The 19,389-nt window shown below is 39.2% G+C and overlaps 1 protein-coding gene, 1 long non-coding RNA gene and 1 other non-coding gene across 3 annotated transcripts in view; 2 read left to right on the forward strand and 1 right to left on the reverse strand.

Annotated features, from left to right (window-relative positions):
• Positions 1 to 19,389, reverse strand: part of CNTNAP5 (contactin associated protein family member 5) — a 730,584-nt gene that overhangs the window by 24,711 nt on the left and 686,484 nt on the right. The window contains exon 21 of the mRNA XM_072960805.1: positions 15,321 to 15,408. Coding sequence (XP_072816906.1) covers positions 15,321 to 15,408 — 88 coding nt within the window. The remainder of the gene's footprint in view (positions 1 to 15,320; positions 15,409 to 19,389) is intronic.
• Positions 589 to 661, forward strand: TRNAP-AGG (transfer RNA proline (anticodon AGG)). Its single transcript has one exon. It is a non-coding gene; the product is annotated as a tRNA-Pro (tRNA).
• LOC140696319 (uncharacterized) lies at positions 13,635 to 15,623 on the forward strand. Its single transcript, XR_012072477.1, has 2 exons — positions 13,635 to 13,842; positions 15,286 to 15,623. It is a non-coding gene; the product is annotated as an uncharacterized lncRNA (long non-coding RNA).

Below are 19,389 nucleotides of genomic sequence, written 5' to 3' on the forward strand. Positions count from 1 at the left end.
GGGATGACATTCTGAGCACTCTCCAGACAGAACCTTCCACAAAGCGCTGTGAAGTCCTGAGTCTTATTTGTCACCATGGCTTTTGGACAGCCTCCTTCCTCCCCGTTTTAAATCCCTTGGCATGGCCAACACCACGAGCCCCAAATCCCTTCAGTCTAGCACCCCTGAAGTGAAACAAACAGCTTTATGTCTCTTGTCACAAAAGCACCAGGGATGAGAAATCTCTTGTTCAAAAGATTTAAGCTGGATTCTCCCAGCAATTACACTGCAGAATCCAGACTACAGTGGACGTGGGTGGCATGTGACTCCAATGCCCACGTTCTTTCCATGGGGTCAAGAAAAAGGAAGAGGCACAAGGGTAGCTTGGATGGCCAAATGCAGAAGTTACAATATATTTCAAAGGAGAATGAGAGTCCCTGACGGTCCCATGGCCAGGCACGTGTCTGCAGAGTCAACGAAAGGAGTGATGTCACAGGAAACCCCAGATATAGGCATGGGCCACACACAGGTTCAAAGTACGTATATAGAAACAGTGCTGCCCAGTGGGGTAGGGAGCGGGAGCTTAATCTTTAAAATGTAAAATGGTGGGGAGGATATAGCTCAGTGGTAGAGCACCTGCTTAGGATGCATGGGGTCCTGGGTTCCATCCCTAGTACCTCCATTAAAATAAATAAATATACCTAATTACTTCCCCCAACTAAATAAATAAATACATTTTTAAACATATAAAATATCATAAAACTTCCAAATGTCTGCCTCAAAATAATTATTGTATTCATGTCAGTCTTTTAACACACAAACTATCATTAAGCTCAGTTTCCTTTTATTTCTGATATTGAAAAGCATTCCTACCAGTAGCCTGGTGATTCATCCACTGGGGTCAGCAAAAGTGGCTTTCAGTTGCCTTTGTTTTGTTTTGTTTTTTTTGAACAGTGTTAAAAAAAAATCACTTTGGCATTAGGATTTTCCAAGTCCAAGTTGATGAAATTTCCATATATCACAAAATCCTGTCATGCTCAACATGAGAATAAACTTCAAAGATCGTCTGGCAGACCTGGCAGCTCAAAGAGGATGGGTTTGCAGCCCGGAGATGTTGAACAGCTGCTGAGTGTCAGAGCTCTTGTGAGGATGGACACTCTCTGGCCTCGGATCCTACTACTCCTTCCTACATTGGTTGTTAACAAAATCTCCTTGAACCATGTATAACAAAAAAAAAAATCTTGGGATGGTAGCCAGTGATTGTTTTCATTCTAAATATTTTATATCTAGGGCTTAGCAGAGTAAAGTCCAGCAGTGTGTTTGCCTGCTTGCTTGCTCAGGGACATACACAGGTGAGGTCTTCAAAAGAATCAACACAACCAGGAGTCTTCTTTAAAGGCCTCTTTGTATTAACAGAGAGCGTGAAAAACACAGCTTATAAGGCAGGATTCCCTGAACTGCTCCCACTTGGCTAACCTCTGAGTGTGATGGTTTTGTCAAAGGTAGAAATTTCCTCCTAGATATAAACCTAAGAAGATGTAAACCCGGTATTCAAATAAATGCATGTACACACGTGTTCGTAGCAGCACTGTTCAAAATAGCCAAAAGGTGGAAATAATGAAAATGGCCCTCAGCAGATAAATGGACAAACACAATGTGGTATAACCATTTAATGGAATATTACTCAATCATAAAGAGAAATGAAGTATCAACATGTGCTACAATGTTTCTGAGCCTCAAAAACTACACTAAGTGGGGGAAAAAAAGCCAGAAGTAAAAGGTCACAAATTGCGTGGTTCCGTTCATATGAAATATCCTAAATAGATAAATCCATAGGGACAGAAAGCAGATCATTGGTTGTCAAGGGCGGGGAGGAAGGGGGAATGGGGAGTAACGGCTTGTTGGTTCAGGGTCTCCTTTGTTGGGTCATGGTTGCCCACCCTTGTGAATGTAAATGCCTCTTATACTGTAAAATAGGTAATTTCATGTTAAGTGAACTTTACTTCAATTAAAAAATAAAAACACAGAGAGCGTGGGATGATGGTCAACTGATGGTTCAACCTGGCTAGACTACAGTGTTTTGTTAGTCAATCAAATACTAATCCAGGTGTTGCTGGGAAGGTGTGTTGTAGATGTGAATCAAATCCATAAACAGTTGGATTATTCCAGATAATGTGTGTGACTCTGATTCAATCAGTGGCAAAGATTTAAGAGCAGAATGGCTCTCAGGCTCCTTGAAGAAGAAATTCCATGTGCGGCCAGTTTATGCCTGAGAGTTCCAGCCTGAACTTCCTGATAGTCTGCCCTGAGATTCCAGATGTCAGATCCAGTCTCTGTAATCACCTACACTGATTATTTGCAGTACATGCCAATATATCATCACCTACTAATTAGGCTTCACTGGTTGGACACTGACTGATACAAGTGGATTCCAAATTTGAAAGGCATGTCACCTAAAAGCCTTTGGTTTTCTCTTAGCCAGCTCTGCAATGACTGTGTCACAAAGATGGAAATCCTAGAGAAAGAAAATAGTTGCAAACAGTGTACTTTAGAACTTCACTCAGCCACACTTATTGGAGAAATGAATGAATAAGTGCTACCCTATAGCCAATATCTTGCAGTAACCGATAATGAAAATGAATATGAAAAGGAATATTTGCATGTATATGTATGACTGAAACACTATGATGTACACAGAAATTGATGCAGCACTGCAAACTGACTATACTTCAATTAAAAAATAATAAAAATAAGTGCTGTGGTGGTGTGGGATTGTGACAGGTAGGCAAAGGAAATGCCCATAGCTGTGGGCAAGGATGCTTGTTGAAAAAAAAGGACATAAAAAGATATTTCCCCAGCAGATAATGCAACCCACCAGCTCTCTTTGCCAACCTGATGTTTCAGAACTTCCCACCCTCCAGGAGGGAGATTGGAAAAGTCTTTCCTAGGAAATATGCCTATTCCAAGAATAATGACCCAAAGATGAAGTTGATGTTTCTGTAATTAAAGCCCAAACCTATCTTTCAGTGGAGCCCCCGATCAATGCAGTCTAGTCACCCTGTTCTTAAAAATGAGCGGGCTGCTCAGGGACTTCAGAAATCTGAAGAAATCCTGTAGCAGGAATGAGAAAGATCAAAAGACATAACAGAAAAAGCAACAAGGCAGAAATGAGCGAAACCCAGGTAGACGCACACACAGATCATTAATATACTCAGAGTGATAAGAAAAGATAATTCAATCTTGAAACCTCATGTTTATCTCCAAGAGCTAAGCTGATTCCCATGGACAAAAACTTCCATTCATGCTTTGGGAGAACCACTTGACCTACATTTGTCATCAAGGCCCCTTCCTCCTACAAACATGGCCAAGAGAGGTCCCAAGAGAAAGAACTCTTGCTGGAATGGAAGATCCACATGAGACTTCCGGTTCCAAGATCTGGAGCAGCTAATATGATACACATTAGACATGCTTTCCGATGGGAAGACATTACTGCTCACATGGCTAGAAATGGTTGACTCATCCACAAGGACCCGACCTTCCACCCAAGGTCCGTTGGGGAACAGTAGCCTGGCTACTGATAGTTTTACTTCTGATTTTTCCTTTCTCTGACCTCCTAATGCCCCTAGAATCCAATTTCCATGAGCTAGGCATCCATTGTTCTATAACTACTGCTTGTGTGCAATTTTATGTCCCTACCACATTCACGGGATTTTTAAGGGCAGAAACAACGTCACGTCCTTTTCCAGTTATCTCAGGACACCTGGCTGCTGGAATCTGCACCCCAGGAGGGCTCGGCGTCAGCAGATGGGCTGATTGGTTCATTCTCACTCTTCCTGCCTCACCTGGGTCAACATACGGCACATCTGCTGGGATGGTGGCAGCTGGGCTCAGCTGTGACTGGGAAAGACATGAGACTCAGTTGCTCATCTCGAACAAATTTGCCAACCCCAGAGTCCAGCTCCATTGAATTATTCAAAATCCCTAAACTAAGTGTGGTTTAGGGGGACTGACTGCCTGGTTTTTGCCCAGGATTGTTTCAGTTTTAGCACTGATAATCCCACATCCCTGATAATCCCTCAGTCTCTGGCAGACCAGAATGATCGTCCACCCTAGTATAGATTATAAAATTAGGAAGATGAACCCAGGCACCTTCCTCCTGAACTGAAAACAGGGACTCGTAATACGCAAATTAAAAGAACTGTATTGTTAGCCAAGACATGGAAACAACCTAAATGTTTGTTGACAGATGACTGGATAAGGAAGTTTGGTGTATGCGCGCACACACACAAACACACACACACACACACAGACTACTACTCAGCCATAAAAAATGAGTAAAATAATGCCATTTACAGCAACATGGATGGACCTTGGGATCATCATTCTAAGTGGAGTAAGCCAGAAAGAGAAAAGCAAATACCATATGGTATCGCTCATTTGTAGAATCTTTAAAAAAGAAAAAAAATAAGACACTAATGAACTTATCTACAAAACAGAAACAGACTCACAGACATAGTAAACAAATTTATGGTTATCAGAGGGGAAGGAGGTGGGAAGGGATAAACTGGGAGTTGAAGATTAGCAGATACTAAGTACTATATATAAAATAGATAAACAACAAGTTTCTATTGTACAGCACAGGGAACTATATTCAATAATATATTCAATACTTGTTACTTCGATACTTGTAGTAATCTATAATGAAAAAGGATGTGAAAGGGAATATATGTATGTGTATGTGTGACTGAAACATGATGCTCTACACCAGAAACTGACACAACATTGTAAACCACCTAAACTACACTGCAATAAAAATCCTAAACACTCCATCTGCGTAACAGTTATCAAAATTTCTCATGTTGTAACTACTAAATGTGTCTTATTCCCAGAGATAAGGGTTTTATCGCCTTGGGAACAAGGATACTCAGGTTCTACCTCTTAAAAATGTTCCCAGTTTCACCTAATGTCTTGATTTGTACATAACAGAGGTACAAATGGCATGCGCTGAATGAATTACCTACGAATAACGCTAAGGTGTAATTTCCCTAATTCCAAATATTTATATAATATTATATTTCACGAGAGTCTTGACCTACCCAAAGGTTGTATTCTGGAGATACATTTTGAAAAAAATGAGAAAATATAGGGGAAAGAGAAAGCACATATCCAAATTTTGCGGTGGATTAGAATAGAGGGCAATTCATTCCAAGACAAATTCAAACCAGAACATTTCCAGGTAGAAAATTTCCAGATTCACTGCTTTCTCCTCCCCAAGGGAAAGCCAGCAACGTGCCTCTTGATAGAGCAGAAGGTGGAGAACATTAGTATGTTAGCCACTAGTCTCAAGTCCTGACTCTGATCACTGGCCATAATCTTTGTGGAAGTAAAATGGGAAAATACAGGGACTGAGATCAAATACCTCCTGGAACTGGATGTCCTATGATCACATCTAAGCATAAAGGGCTTTATGTTATTTTAACCTGGCTTTTAAAAATTATTTTTATGTATCTTTTTGTAGGGGAAGTAGTTGGGTTTATTCATTTTAATGGAGGTACTGGGGATCGAACCCAGGACCCGTGCATGTAAGAGCACACTCTACCACCCTTTATTTTAACCTGTTTTAATACTCAATTTATTATCACTAGTGGCATGTTCCAAAAATAAAATCCCAGTGGACGAAATGAGTCACCGGTAACCACATGACCCTCTTTGTGTTTGATTCCTTCTCCTCCTTTGTGGAAAAATGGCCAGAAATGTGATCTGTGCTGGCCCCACGTGTTCCTTTCAACTCCTGACCAATCGGGTGTTTCCATCCCCGCCGAGCCTGGGAGAGACCTCGCAGGCTGGTTGCAAGAGTAGGCTATTCTTAGCTAGGATCCTCCTCACTTCTGTCCCTTGTCAACACTGACATTTCTAACACCGGCTCAGATTCCCCAGGCAACGGTAAACAAATCAATAGCAGTGCCACCAGCAAGGAACGGGGGTAACAGCCAAAGGAAAGCTGTAAGCCGCATGGCCGTGTGATCCCAGGGCCGGCAGCTGCTGCTTTCAGAGCCCACCTCGTGCCACACACTTCACACACGTGATGTTGTCTTCACAGCAAATCGATTTAAAAAAAAAAAAAAGGTTTCTCTTACTTTACAGATGAGGAAGCTGGAAATCAGAGAGGTAAACGGAGGACTGACAAAGGTAGGAAGTGACCATCGCAGGATTTGAGCTTTGGACTGTCTGAGTCCAAACCCAGTTAATTTCCGCCTCACTGCCAGGCACCATGGTGAGAAAAAAGTCAGCGTGCAGGGAGCCTGGAGGTCCTTACCCACCATCTAGCTGCAGCTAATTGTGTGACAGTGAGGACGTGAATGTCCAGTCTTAGGACTTTTCAGTTTCTACAGCTCTAATGCTTATGTGTTACCTTTTGTTTTTCCTTCAAGAAACATTACGGAACACTTAATACGCACCAGCCAATATGGTAGTGAGAAAGATAAAACCATAAATGAGATGGTTAGGGTTAGGGTTAGGCATGCTTTAAAACACATTATTCATGAGGAGGTCAGATTAGACAAATGAGTCTGAAATATTTTATTACTCAGGGAAATAGCATCATTAAGAAATTTCTGGACATAATATGAGATGATTACACACAATCATAGAATTTGAGTCAGGAAGGGCTTGTAGTTTGGAGATCTTTTCTATTTACGAAAGACCTAGGAATGACCATAAACAAAAGGGAACATTACTCAAGGAACCTATGCATTCAAAATGCAGTAATTTTTCAGAAGTCTCTTGGGAAGCTATAAACTTGTTCCAAAGAAGACAATGTGTGTTTTTCAGAAAAGCAACTCTCAACCGATAGCTTTTCTCCAACATACTTGGACATAGCACGGCGCAGTTGCCAGATTACGCAAAATTCCAAACCTACCCCATATAATGGTATCCTATTAACTCCTGCTTAAAAGACATAGCAGAATGTGAATGAGAAAAAGCAGTGATGTTATTGGATTACTGTTTTGTCTTCCTGAATGTCCACTGCGCTCTCCAATGAGAACACTTGGGTTCCTTTTGAGAAATAACACTTCCCTATTCTCAAAACGTGTGGTTAATACTGAGCAGAACCCTTCACTCCATCCAGGGCTGGGTGCATAACCCAAGCACGGCCACTTAGTGTCTGCCAGTCCCTTGGACATTGTAATCATCTGGAGTTGTCACTTGATGCTAATGGGTCCTTTGAGAGTCAATCCACAACTTTTTCCGGAAACTTTAGAAATGAGAAACTTTCTTTGCACCAGGGTTGTTGAAATGGTAGTATTTAAGCATGGAGTTGGTGATTCCACCTTTGTCATCATCGGAAGTCTGCCTGAGAATAAAGCCCCACAGAGTGGCAAAGAGGGTCAAAGATGGAGTCAGAAACAGACAGATGGACGCACAAAGACCTATCATGGTCATGTTTGAAATTCTGAACCCAGCTATGCCTGAAGCAAAGCCTGCACTTTGAATCTTCCACTTTCACCAACTATTACATCCTCAGTTGTCACTATTTCAACTGGTTGACGCTTGATATACCCTTAACACAGCCTTACTTGACTGCAGGGCTCCCTCTCATCTTCCAGACTTGTCCTGGTTGAGAACTGCCCTTTTGTTTGGGTCCCTCTTTGGAAGTTACCTTTAGGGCCACTTTTCCAGACACAGAAAACAAAAACAGAAGCAAAATAAAACACAATGCTCAAAGTATGTTCCCACAGTCTTCAAAAATCAAAGACTTCTGACATGTACTGGGCCTGAGCTGAATACCAAATACTTTGCAAATGGCATCTCATGAGACACTTAACCAGCTCTGTAAGTTAAGTGAATTCAGTGTTATCAGCTACAGACTGGACAAGTTCACAATGGCCACACAACAGTCATTACAGGAGAGAGAACTAAACAGGAGTCAGTTTGTCTCTAAAAAGCTGAGTACTGTGTACTGTGTATAAATTTTAAAAAAAGAGAGAGAGAGAGAGAAAATGGTCTTCCAAAACGAGTACTTTAAAGTACCCACTGTTCAATCATATGCAGAAAAATTTCCTGTGCTTTTTCAAAATGGCAGGTATCCCTCAACATCTACAAAACGTTTGGGAAATGAGTTAATGTGAAAACCATCAGGGTATTTAGTCAATGATGCTCTGATGTGCCTGAAGACGTGTTGGCTGGAAGTTCAAAACTGAGGTACCTGGGAGAATCAAAGAATCCTGTTCTAAATCCATAATCAGAACTCACTTCAAGGTAACAGGTCCAAAACATATGCAAGTGCTCATAGCTGGCCCTGCAATTTCTAGCTTAGCTGGGCTGTGTGCAGGTTGAGAAGGAATTCTTCCAATTTCTAGATGGCATGTTCAGGCCAAGTGAACTTTGAAGCTCCGTGGGCCAACAGCCATCAAAAATAACAAAGAATGTCTCTGCCAGGTGTGAGTTTTGACCTGTCATATTGTCAAGTAGGCAGAAAATTAATACACGCTGGCTGCATAAAGAAATAATCCTGAGTGCAAACCTCATTTTACTGTCTATTCAGAATCTGGGAGCTAAACGTTTAAAAGCAATACTATAATTCCTTTCCACCCACACTTCAACACATTTCCATATTTTAAAAAGGAAATACTTCCTAAATGTGCAGGATAGTTAAGAGTCTCCTCTTGGGAAAGAAAAAAAAATAACAGCAATAATTCCTTAATTTTTCATTCCACCAAATATCTATATATTACATAGATATTAGTGTATATCTATGTAATATATGTGATATATACAAATATATAGATTATGTGTATATATATTATATACATACACGTAAGTTTGCAGTCAAATTTAATGATATATTCTGGCACTGTAAATTAAGAGAAACCAGAACCAAAAAGAAAAAAAAATAAAAACAACAAAGAAACAGTTTCTTTTAGAAGTTCCAAGATTTTTAAGTTCTAAATCTATCTGAATGTCCATGTTCTTATACCAGGACTGAGTTAGACAGAGACTTGGAAACACACAGTTAAGTCACACTACTTGAATCTAAGGAATGCACTTCAAAATTTTCTAAAGAATTAAGCAATTTTCCAGAAACAGATGATCTTGTCCAGAAAGGATGACTTCTCTAAATATATATCCTCTCTCTTTTTTTTCCTTTTTAAGGATAATTTCCCTTAAATCCATTGATGCAACAGACCCAAACCAAGAAACCGTTCTTAAAAGTCAAAAAGAGAAAGTAAAATACCATATGATACCACTTATATGTGGCATTAAAAAAAAAAAGACACAAATGAATTTATTTACTAAACAGAGACAGACTCACAGATATAGAGAACAAACTTATGGTTACCAAGGAAGGGACAAAATGGGAGTTCTGGATTTGCAAATCCTAACTACCATATATAAAAATAGATAAGCAACAAGTTTCTACTCCAGCACAGGTATGCCAAACAAGACAGAGTCAAAGAATGTCAGTAAACCAAAGAATCAACCTGACACATTCCATGACTTACCTTCGGTAATTGCCCATAGTGCAGTTTTTTGGATTTTTTTTTTAATTAAAGTACATTCAGTTACAATCTGTCAGTTTCTGCTGTACAGCGCAGTGTCCCAGTCATGCATATACATAGTCATGCATATATTCATTTTCATATTCTTTCATTAAAGGTTATTATAAGATATTGAATATAGTTCCCTGTGCTGTACAGAAGAGGCTTGTTTTTTTTAATCTATTTTTATATATAGTAGCTAGCATTTGCAAATCTCAAACTCTCAAATTTATCCTTTCCCACCCCTTTTCCCCAGTAACCATAAGATTGCTTACTATGTCTGCGAGTCTGTCTGTTTTGTAGATGAGTTCATAATGTCCTTTCCCTTCTTTTATTTTTGTTTTAGATTCCACATATGAGTGATATCATATAGTATTTTTCTTTCTCTTTCTGGCTTACATCACTTAGTATGATAATCTCCAGGTCCATCCATGTTGCTGCAAATAGCATTATTTTATTCATTTTTATGGCTGAGTAGTATTCCATTATTCTGTCTGTCTATCTATCTATCTATCATTTATTATCTATCTATTATCTATCTTTCTTTCTATCTGTCTGTCTATTATCTATGATATCTATCTATTATCTATCTTTCTGTCTATCTATTTATCTATCTCTTTATCTCTCTCTCTCTCTATCTATATCTCACAACTTCTTTATCCATTAATCTGTTGATGGACATTTAGGTTGTTTCCATGTCTTGGCTATTGTAAATAGTGTTGCTATGAACATTGGTGTGCATGTATCTTTTCAAATCAGAGTTCCCTCTGGATATGTTCCCAGGAGTGGGATGGCTCGATCCTATTACAATGCAGTTTTAATGTCAATAATTCCATGTGTTATTATCATGGACTAGTGGAAACTACTCCACACCCTAGGAATTCTCAGGAAAGAGAATGTTTTACTCATCATGGTGTGTGTGTAGCACATACCATTCATTGCCATCATTGATACAAAATCACCACCCTCTACAATGGTGAAATGGCCCTTCCTCCTACAGAACGAAAATGGATAAATCTGTTCTTGCTTTATGATGAAAAGCTATTCGTGGTACTGAAGAGAGTGGGGACAACAGATTCACTACTCTTGTGTGTCCTTCAGATCGACTGTGAAAAATGCTTGCAAAACCTTGTTTTAGAGTCAAACATGTCCAACAGGTAATAGACTCCTCTAAAGTTGTGGAGTAGGGTTACATTTGTCATAAATAGCACCCTTCCATGTCTGCATCACCCCTTTCCCTAGCATCTGTCCCTCCTCCAAACTCTTTCTGATTCATGAGGCTTACTTCCAAAGGGTCTGCAGGACAGGTGTCCCCACTTAATAATAAACCCGATCTCTGTATCATCTTCCCTCACCTCCAGCTATAGACCTTTCATAGACTAAAAACATCAAGATTAATTGTGGATCTGAATGCTCTTGTCTGCTGAACAGCGGTTTGGATGGGAAGGCAGGGATGCAGGCAAGATATGCTGACGCTTAGTACAGTGAAGACACTTTATTGGATATTTACTTGATCACAACCAACTTCTTTGCTATCCTTCCTCTCAAAGAATCTCAAGCACAATGACAAGGTGTCCCTCAATAATATAGTACCTTGCTTTAAATTTTCACCCTTTCAGTCTTTTGTATTATGGGGTTAGTTCAAAAGATGGAAAAGCCACGGGGATGTCATACACAGGGACAAGATGAATGGAGAGAAGTTTTTAAACACAGGAAGTTTCCAGGGCTGTGCCACACAAACCAGCTGCTGTGAAAGGAGCCTGGGTTTTCTGACCATGCAGCCCTCCTTATCTCTCCTCCCAAAATTCCTCAGGTTTGGTTGAAGCGAGGATTAAATGACTCAAGATATATTTAGGTAGCAGAGGGCATACAATAAACCAGATGCCCTCAAAAGTAATTCTGCTTCATTAAAACCAGACAAACACATTTGTAATGCTTTGCTAAGTTTCCACTAACAAGGAGGAAGCCTAAGTTTGGGAGGGGATTTGGAGGAAAGGAAGAGAAAACCAAGGCAATGAGTCATAAACCTACATTAAGTTTGCATCAGGGGAGAAATAACCTGAATCATCTTGAAGAATAAGAACCCTAGCCTCCAGCTATTGCCAAGTAAAGATGTTCAGAGCAAGACTCACATTTAAAACAGCGAAAAGTGGACTAGAAAATAAAATCACCTAACAGAAGAGGGAATAAACACAAAACCTCTTCACCTCAGATTATGGCAGTGGATTGAAAAAAAACAGTGATAAAAATAATAATCAAATGACGTATTATGATATTGACAAGAACATTTCTGCTGAAACTTCACCAGAGGCTTGCTCTCATTTGGGCCTGGAGGACAAGTGTATACTCACTCTCATGTAAAAAAAAAAAAACCCAAAGTGAGAAACTGAAATAATCTGAAATTGGCGGCACCACCTAGCCCCTGGCAAAAGTAAACTCAAATCTTGCCTGGAAGAAATCTTTCCAATGTCTGATGATCAAGGTTCCTGCAGATTAATTTCACCAAAGTATGAGTTCACACACACATAAACACACAGTAATAAGAGAACAAACCAACATAGGAAAGAGTTAAAAAACAGAGAAGAATAGATTTAGATCCCAACAGACTTCCAAGATTGGAAATATCAGAGACAGAATGTTCAATAAGTATTAGTGGAATATTTAAAGACATCAAATATTTTAAAACTAAGGGGGGACAACAGACTATCTTAATTAACAGGTGTGTGTGGAAAAGAATTAAAGCAGTACTTCTAGAAATAAAACATATGATTGATGAGAAATTGACTCATTGAATGGGTTTTATGGGCTATTAGGCATAGATGAAAAGAGAACTTGTGAATTTGAAGATAAAACCCAATATACTGCACAGCACAGGGAACTGTATTCAATATCTCACGGTAACCTGTAGTGAAAAAGAACATGAAAAGGGTTATATATATGTATATGTATGACTGAACTATTATGCTGCACACCAGAAACTGACACATTGTAACTGACTATACTTCAATAAAAAAGTGAAAAAAAAACGCACACCAATAAATTGGCCAGAATGCAAGTTAGGGAGAATAACACTTATTATAAGAAGATGGTATATTTATACAATGGAATACTACTCTGTCCTAAAAAATAATAAAATAATGTCATTTGCAGCAACATGGATGCACCTAGAGATTATCATACTAAGTGAAATAAGCCAGAAATAGAAAGAAAAATACTATATGGTATCACTCATATGTGGAATCTAAAACAAACAAAAAAAGACACTATGAACTCATCTACAAAACAGAAACAGACTCGCAGAAGGTAGGAGGGGATAAATTTGGAAGTTTGAGATTTACAAATATTAGCCACTATATATAAAAATTGATTTTTAAAAAAGTTTATTTTGTATAGCACAGGGAACCGTCTTCAATATCTCGTATGGAAAAATTATGAAAATGAATATATGTATGTATATGCATGACTGGGACACTGTGCTGTACACCAGGAATTGACACATTGTAACTGGCTGTACTTAAATTAAAAAAAAAAGAAGATGGTAAGAGACAGGAGGATAGAGTTAAAAAGTCTAAAATTTTTCTGGTGCACGTGTAAAATAACCAAGTAGAGAGAATAAGAGAGAAGCATTACTGAGATGCTGAGAATTTCTGAGAAGTAATGAATGGAAGCATATGAATAATACATATGAACCAGATACACAGGCACTAATGAATAAATACAGGAAATGCAAACATAGCAAATAAGACAATTAAAAAGAAATCTACCATCAGATGTCTGGTAATAAAACTGCTGAACACCAAATTGAAAGAAACGGTCTTAAAAGTAGGTTGTGGGTGTTGGGAGTGGGGGTGATGAGAGTGCTTTCCAAGGCAGGACAGACCGACAGCCACCAGCTTTTCTTTGCAGCAGCCACATTAGGAGACAGAAGAGAAGTGACCGGTCATCCAGGGATGTGCTGGTGAGGGCTTAACCTGACTGTCCAGCAGCGGGGTAGCCCTGACTTGCAGCGTTCCTGAGCTCCATGGCGTTAACCCTCCTGGTATGGCCTATTTCAGACTACCATTGTGACATCACTGAACGCAGAACTGGGCAGAGATGTGTGTATAACAGGTTCTTACGAGCCAGCTGAGCTGGCTTCAATGTAACCATGAATAATTCTCAAGATATGAGGGAAAATGTCCTTCAGCACTGAATTCCAGGTCTAGCAAAATTATCTTCTAAGAATAAAGGCGAAGACCTTCTGTTTTTCAGATAAAGTCTCTCTTACAGAGAAAAAATTCAAAATAATTTACTTTGGAAAGAAGGAAATCAAATCTGGTAAAAGGTGAGATTCTGGGACAAGGCAATTAGTGACTTCACTGGTATATCAAAAAAGCAGTGTCTACATAAAATAATAGTTTTCATTCAAGGGAGTGGGGAATGAGATGAGAAGGAAAGATAAAATTTAGTCTAGATGTCAGTCACTGTTGACTGGCTCATTCAACTGCCATTTTGGAAAGGAAAATGGACATTTTCCAGACTTGACAGCCCTAGGGTTTTGGACACAGATTAAGTTATGAAAATTAGATACTGTTTAGGAATCTGGAAAGCTGGAATGAGAAATAAGTCATTTTTCAGGCATTTTAGCTCTTTCTCCTGGCCAGCAAAGTCATGGTAACGTGAAGTGGTCTTTGCCACTGTTTTAACGAGATCTTCTGCCTCTTGGGAGTTGAGATGCAACCCTGTGGCCACGGTGGCATCTGGACTCTCGCTCAGCATTAATGATGACCTCAGAGTTCACAGCTCTCTGTTAGTCAGCTCGGAACTGCTGGGGGAGCCATTCCAGAAGATTCCAACAGGAATGCACACTTCAGGGTTGCCACCATTTTGTAAGCAATTGATTTCCTGCTTAAAATGTCTCTGGTTGTTAATGTTTTCTACTCTGTACTGTGACTCAGAGAATAAGAAAGAACAGGATAGAATCCCAGGAGAAGGTGAACAAGCAGAAAAGAAGGAGGCAGAAACAAATCCAACCATACCAATAACTGGAGTTTGTCAAGGGGCTTAAATTTGCCAATTGATAAAACAGAGGTGACCAGGTTGGATCAAATGATATGCATTCAGCTGTAAGCTCTTCATAAGATCACATATAAGGCTTAAAAAAAAAAGACTGAAAGGAAACATATGCAAATGATACACCAGGCTAATGCTAACTAAAGCAAAACTGAATTAGCTGTATTAATAACAGAAAAAAACAGGTTTAAGCAAAGAGAAGTTCAAGTTAAACACCATCACTTCAAGTATGAAAAAAAGTTTAATTTGCCAAGAAGATATAAAAATTTCAGTCTTGCTCACACCTAATAAAAGCCCTCACAGTATATATAATGAAAATTCACAGAACTTCCTGTAGAAAAAAAGAACATTCGTTATCATCGTGGGAGATTTCAATCCTCTTTGAAGTTTTGGTGAGTTCGTCAAGAGATTAAGGATTTGCAAAATCCAATAATTGGGTTGTGCAAATCCTTAATTTCTTTAGGTAAAATTCATGTAAACTTAACTAAAAAAAATCGAGTTAACATTTTAAATTAAAATAATCTTAATTGCATTGCTAATTTACCTTACTCAGGCTTCTATGAAGTCGACATAAAGGGGATGTCAGTTTCCAAACTTGACATGTATGTATCGAAGTGTTTCGTACAGCAGACATCTTGGTTCTAGATCTTGGATATTATCTAGATCTCATGCTTACTGTGATGAAAAGTATTTGCTTACATATTTATTTTAACAGAGACTGCTGGAAAGGAACAAACTAGAACAACAAACCTGTGACTTTGCCCAAGGTGAGTGACCTGATACCCCCAAACTCGACTTCTGGGGAGAAGTTGTAACTGAATCGGAGTTGCTGGTCCATCTGCGGGAAAACAGAAAACACAGGCGCATCAGCAGAGGTCCCCGTGGACAGGGCATAAAACCCTCCCATCCGGAAATAGCTTGAAAACACACACAGGGCAGACTCCTCTCTGGGATGATCTCTCCAGAGAGACGAGAACTGCCTTGCTAATTCTCCAACAATGCACATAAAATATGCTTTTCTTTCCTCTTGGTGAAATAAAGGCTTTCACACAAGTCTGCTCCCTGGGAAATTCTGTACAGCTTTTGACAGGTATTTATCTCCCCACTGAGATTTTCTTACCAAACTCTTTGCTGCAAACAAGCAAACAAGCGAAGCCTTCTCGGGAGCGTGCAGTGTTGGATTAACATTAAGTGGAAGTCGGGCACGTGCCTGTTTTTCCCTCCTTCTTCCCATTTGGTCCTGAGAGCCTTCACTGCTCCCTCTCCTCCGATAATTCTGACCTGGTCCCATTCAGGTGTGCACAGAGGGATTTTTCCTGAGCAAACTGGAGCCTGGGGAGGTGAGGCTTGCTGAACGGTTGTCACCAACAAGAAGAGCTGATAACCGCAGCCTGCAGGTAAGCAAAAGCCGCCAGGGAGATTCTCCAGGACTTTATTTCTGGGATCGTCCTTTAGGAAGCCTTCATTTCCTCGGGCAGTTTTCTCCAGTTCCGTCTCCTTGTTCTCCCCTCCCCATTTCAGGGCATCATCCACCATCCGTGCGCATCTAGTCAAACCCTACCAGATTCTTCCAGGCTCTACCCTGAATATTCACAGGATGTCATCCCTGGGAAAGATCTTTGTAAGGAATTTGTGTTCCTTTGTAAGAAGAGGAGACTAGGAGCTCTTTGGCAGTGAGCCAACCTCCAGGCTCCCAAGGGGAGCAGCCCCCTTGGGGAGCAGCTGCTGGGAGACTGATACCCAGTGATCCTGGCTGCCACTGCCAGGACTCTCCCGCACCCCCTGTTGCTCAGAGTGAACCCCACCCCAGTAACCTCTGCATCCCGTGGTGGCGTCTGCTGTGAGACACATCTGTGGCTGTGACTTGTGCTATATGATTATGTGCATTATGGCTTTTTCATTTACAAAATTAGACTGTAATAATATTTGGTGTTTATTGAAGACTTGGTATGTATGAACCACCAAACTATTGGTATGTATGAAGATACTAAAGTATCCTTCCAAATGCATTCTTTTGCTAGTTATCAGAGAAATGCAAATCAAAACAACAATGAGGTATCACCTCACACCAGTCAGAATGACCATCATTAAAAACACAATGAAGGATAAATGCTGGAGAGGGTGTGGAGACAAGGGATCCTCCTATACTGTTGTTAGGAATGTAGTTTGGTGCAGCCACTATGGAAAACAGAACAGAAATTCCTTAAAAAACTAAAAACAGACTCATCATATGATCCAACAAGCCCCCCTTGTGGGCATATATCTGGAAGAGACTCTAATTTGAAAAGACACATGCACCCCAATGTTCACAGGAACACCATTTACAACAGCTAAGACATGAAAACAACCTAAATGTCCATCAACAGATGACTGGATAAAGAAGTTATGGTGTATATATCCAATGGAATACTACTCAACCATAAAAAAGAATAAAATAATTCCATTTGTAGCAATGTAGATGGACTTGGAAATTGTCATACTAAGTGAAGTAAGCCAGAAAAAAAAAAGAAAAATACCATATGATTATCGCTTATACATGGAATCTAAAAAAAAAAGGCACAAATAAACTTATTTACAAAACAAAAACAAACTCACAGACACAGAAAACATACCTATGGTTACCAGAGGGGAAAGAAGGTGAGGAGGGATAAACTGGGAGTTTGGGATTAGCAGATACACACTACTGTATATAAAATAGATAAACAACAAGGTCCTACTGTACAGCACAGGGAACTATATTCAATATCTTGTAATAACCTATAATGAAAAAGAATCTGAAGAATATGTATATGTATAAATGAATTACTATGCTGTGCCCCAGAAATTAGCACAACATTGTAAACTGACTGTACTTCAATTTAAAAAAATGCACTCACAAAGAAGAAAAAAGAGAGAGCACAAATTAGCAAAATAAGAAAGGAAAATGGAGAAATTACAATAAACAAAATAGAAATACAGAATATCATACTAGAATATTATGAAAAACTATATGGAACCAAACTGGATAACCTAGAGGAGATGGACAAGTTTCTGGAAACATACTGTCCACCAAAACTGAATCAAGAAGAAACTGAACACTTGAACAATCCGATCACTAGAAAGGAAATAGAAATAGCAATTAAAAACCTCCCTACAAATAAAAGTCCAGGACCGGATGGCTTCACCGGGGAATTCTACCAAACATACAAAGAAGAACTCATACCAGTCCTTCTCACACTCTTCCAGACGATTGAAAAGGAGGGAATACTCCCAAACTCATTCTATGAAGCCAACATCACCCTGATACCAAAACCAGGCAAAGACACTACAAAAAAAGAGAATTATAGGCCAATATCACTGAGGAACATAGACGCCAAAATCCTCACCAAAATTTTAGCAAATAGAATTCAACAACACATTAAAAAAGATTATACATCATGACCAAGTGGGGTTCATCCCGGGGACACAAGGCTGGTTCAACATAAGCAAATCAAACAATGTAATACATCACATCAACAAGAGAAAGGACAAAAACCACATGATCATCTCAATCGATGCAGAAAAAGCATTTGATAAAATTCAACATCCATTTATGATAAAAACTCTCGCCAAAGTGGGTATAGAGGGAACATATCTCAACATAATAAAAGCTATATATGACAAACCTACAGCCAGCATAGTACTCAACGGTGAAAAACTCAAAAGCTTCCCACTAAAATCTGGGACAAGACAAGGATGCCCACTATCACCCCTCCTGTTCAACATAGTCCTGGAAGTCCTAGCCACAGCAGTTAGGCAAGAGAAAGAAATAAAAGGGATCCAAATTGGAAAAGAAGAGGTAAAAGTGTCATTTTATGCTGATGACATGTTACTATATATAGAAAACCCTAAAAGGTCCACACAAAAGCTACTAGAGCTGATTGAAGAATTCAGCAAGGTAGCAGGTTACAAAATTAACGTTCAAAAATCAGTTGCATTTCTTTACACTAATGATAAATCAGCTGAAAAAGAAAGTAAAGAAACAATCCACTTTAAAATAGCACCCAAAGTAATAAAATATCTGGAAATAAATCTAACCAAGGAGGTGAAAGAATTACACACAGAAAACTATAAACCATTGATGAAGGAAATTAAAGAAGACTTTAAAAAATGGAAAAATATTCCATGCTCCTGGATTGGAAGAATCAATATAGTTAAAATGGTCACACTGTCCAAGGCAATCTACGGATTTAATGCAATTCCTATCCAATTACCCAGGACATATTTCACAGAACTAGAACAAATCATAATAAAATTTATATGGAACCATCAAAGACCTAGAATTGCTAAAGCATTACTGAAGAGAAAGAAAGAGGCTAGAGGAATAACTCTCCCAGACTTCAGACAATATTATAGAGCTACAGTCATCAAGACAGCATGGTATTGGTACCAAAACAGACATATAGGCCAATGGAACAGAATAGAGAGCCCAGAAATGAACCCACAAACTTTTGGTCAACTCATCTTCGACAAAGGAGGCAAGAATATACAATGGAATAAAGACAGTCTCTTCAGCAAATGGTGTTGGGAAAACTGGACAGCAGCATGTAAAACAATGAAGCTAGAACACTCCCTTACACCATATACAAAAATCAACTCAAAATGGATTAAAGACTTAAACATAAGACAAGATACAATAAACATCCTAGAGGAAAACATAGGCAAAACATTATCTGACATACATTTCAAAAATTTTCTCCTAGAAGAAATAAAAGCAAGAATAAACAAATGGGACCTAATGAAACTTACAAGCTTCTGCACAGCAAAGGAAACAAGAAGTAAAACAAGAAGAAAACCTACG

Source organism: Vicugna pacos, chromosome 5, assembly GCF_048564905.1.
Source record: "Vicugna pacos chromosome 5, VicPac4, whole genome shotgun sequence".
Lineage (NCBI taxonomy): Eukaryota > Metazoa > Chordata > Mammalia > Artiodactyla > Camelidae > Vicugna > Vicugna pacos.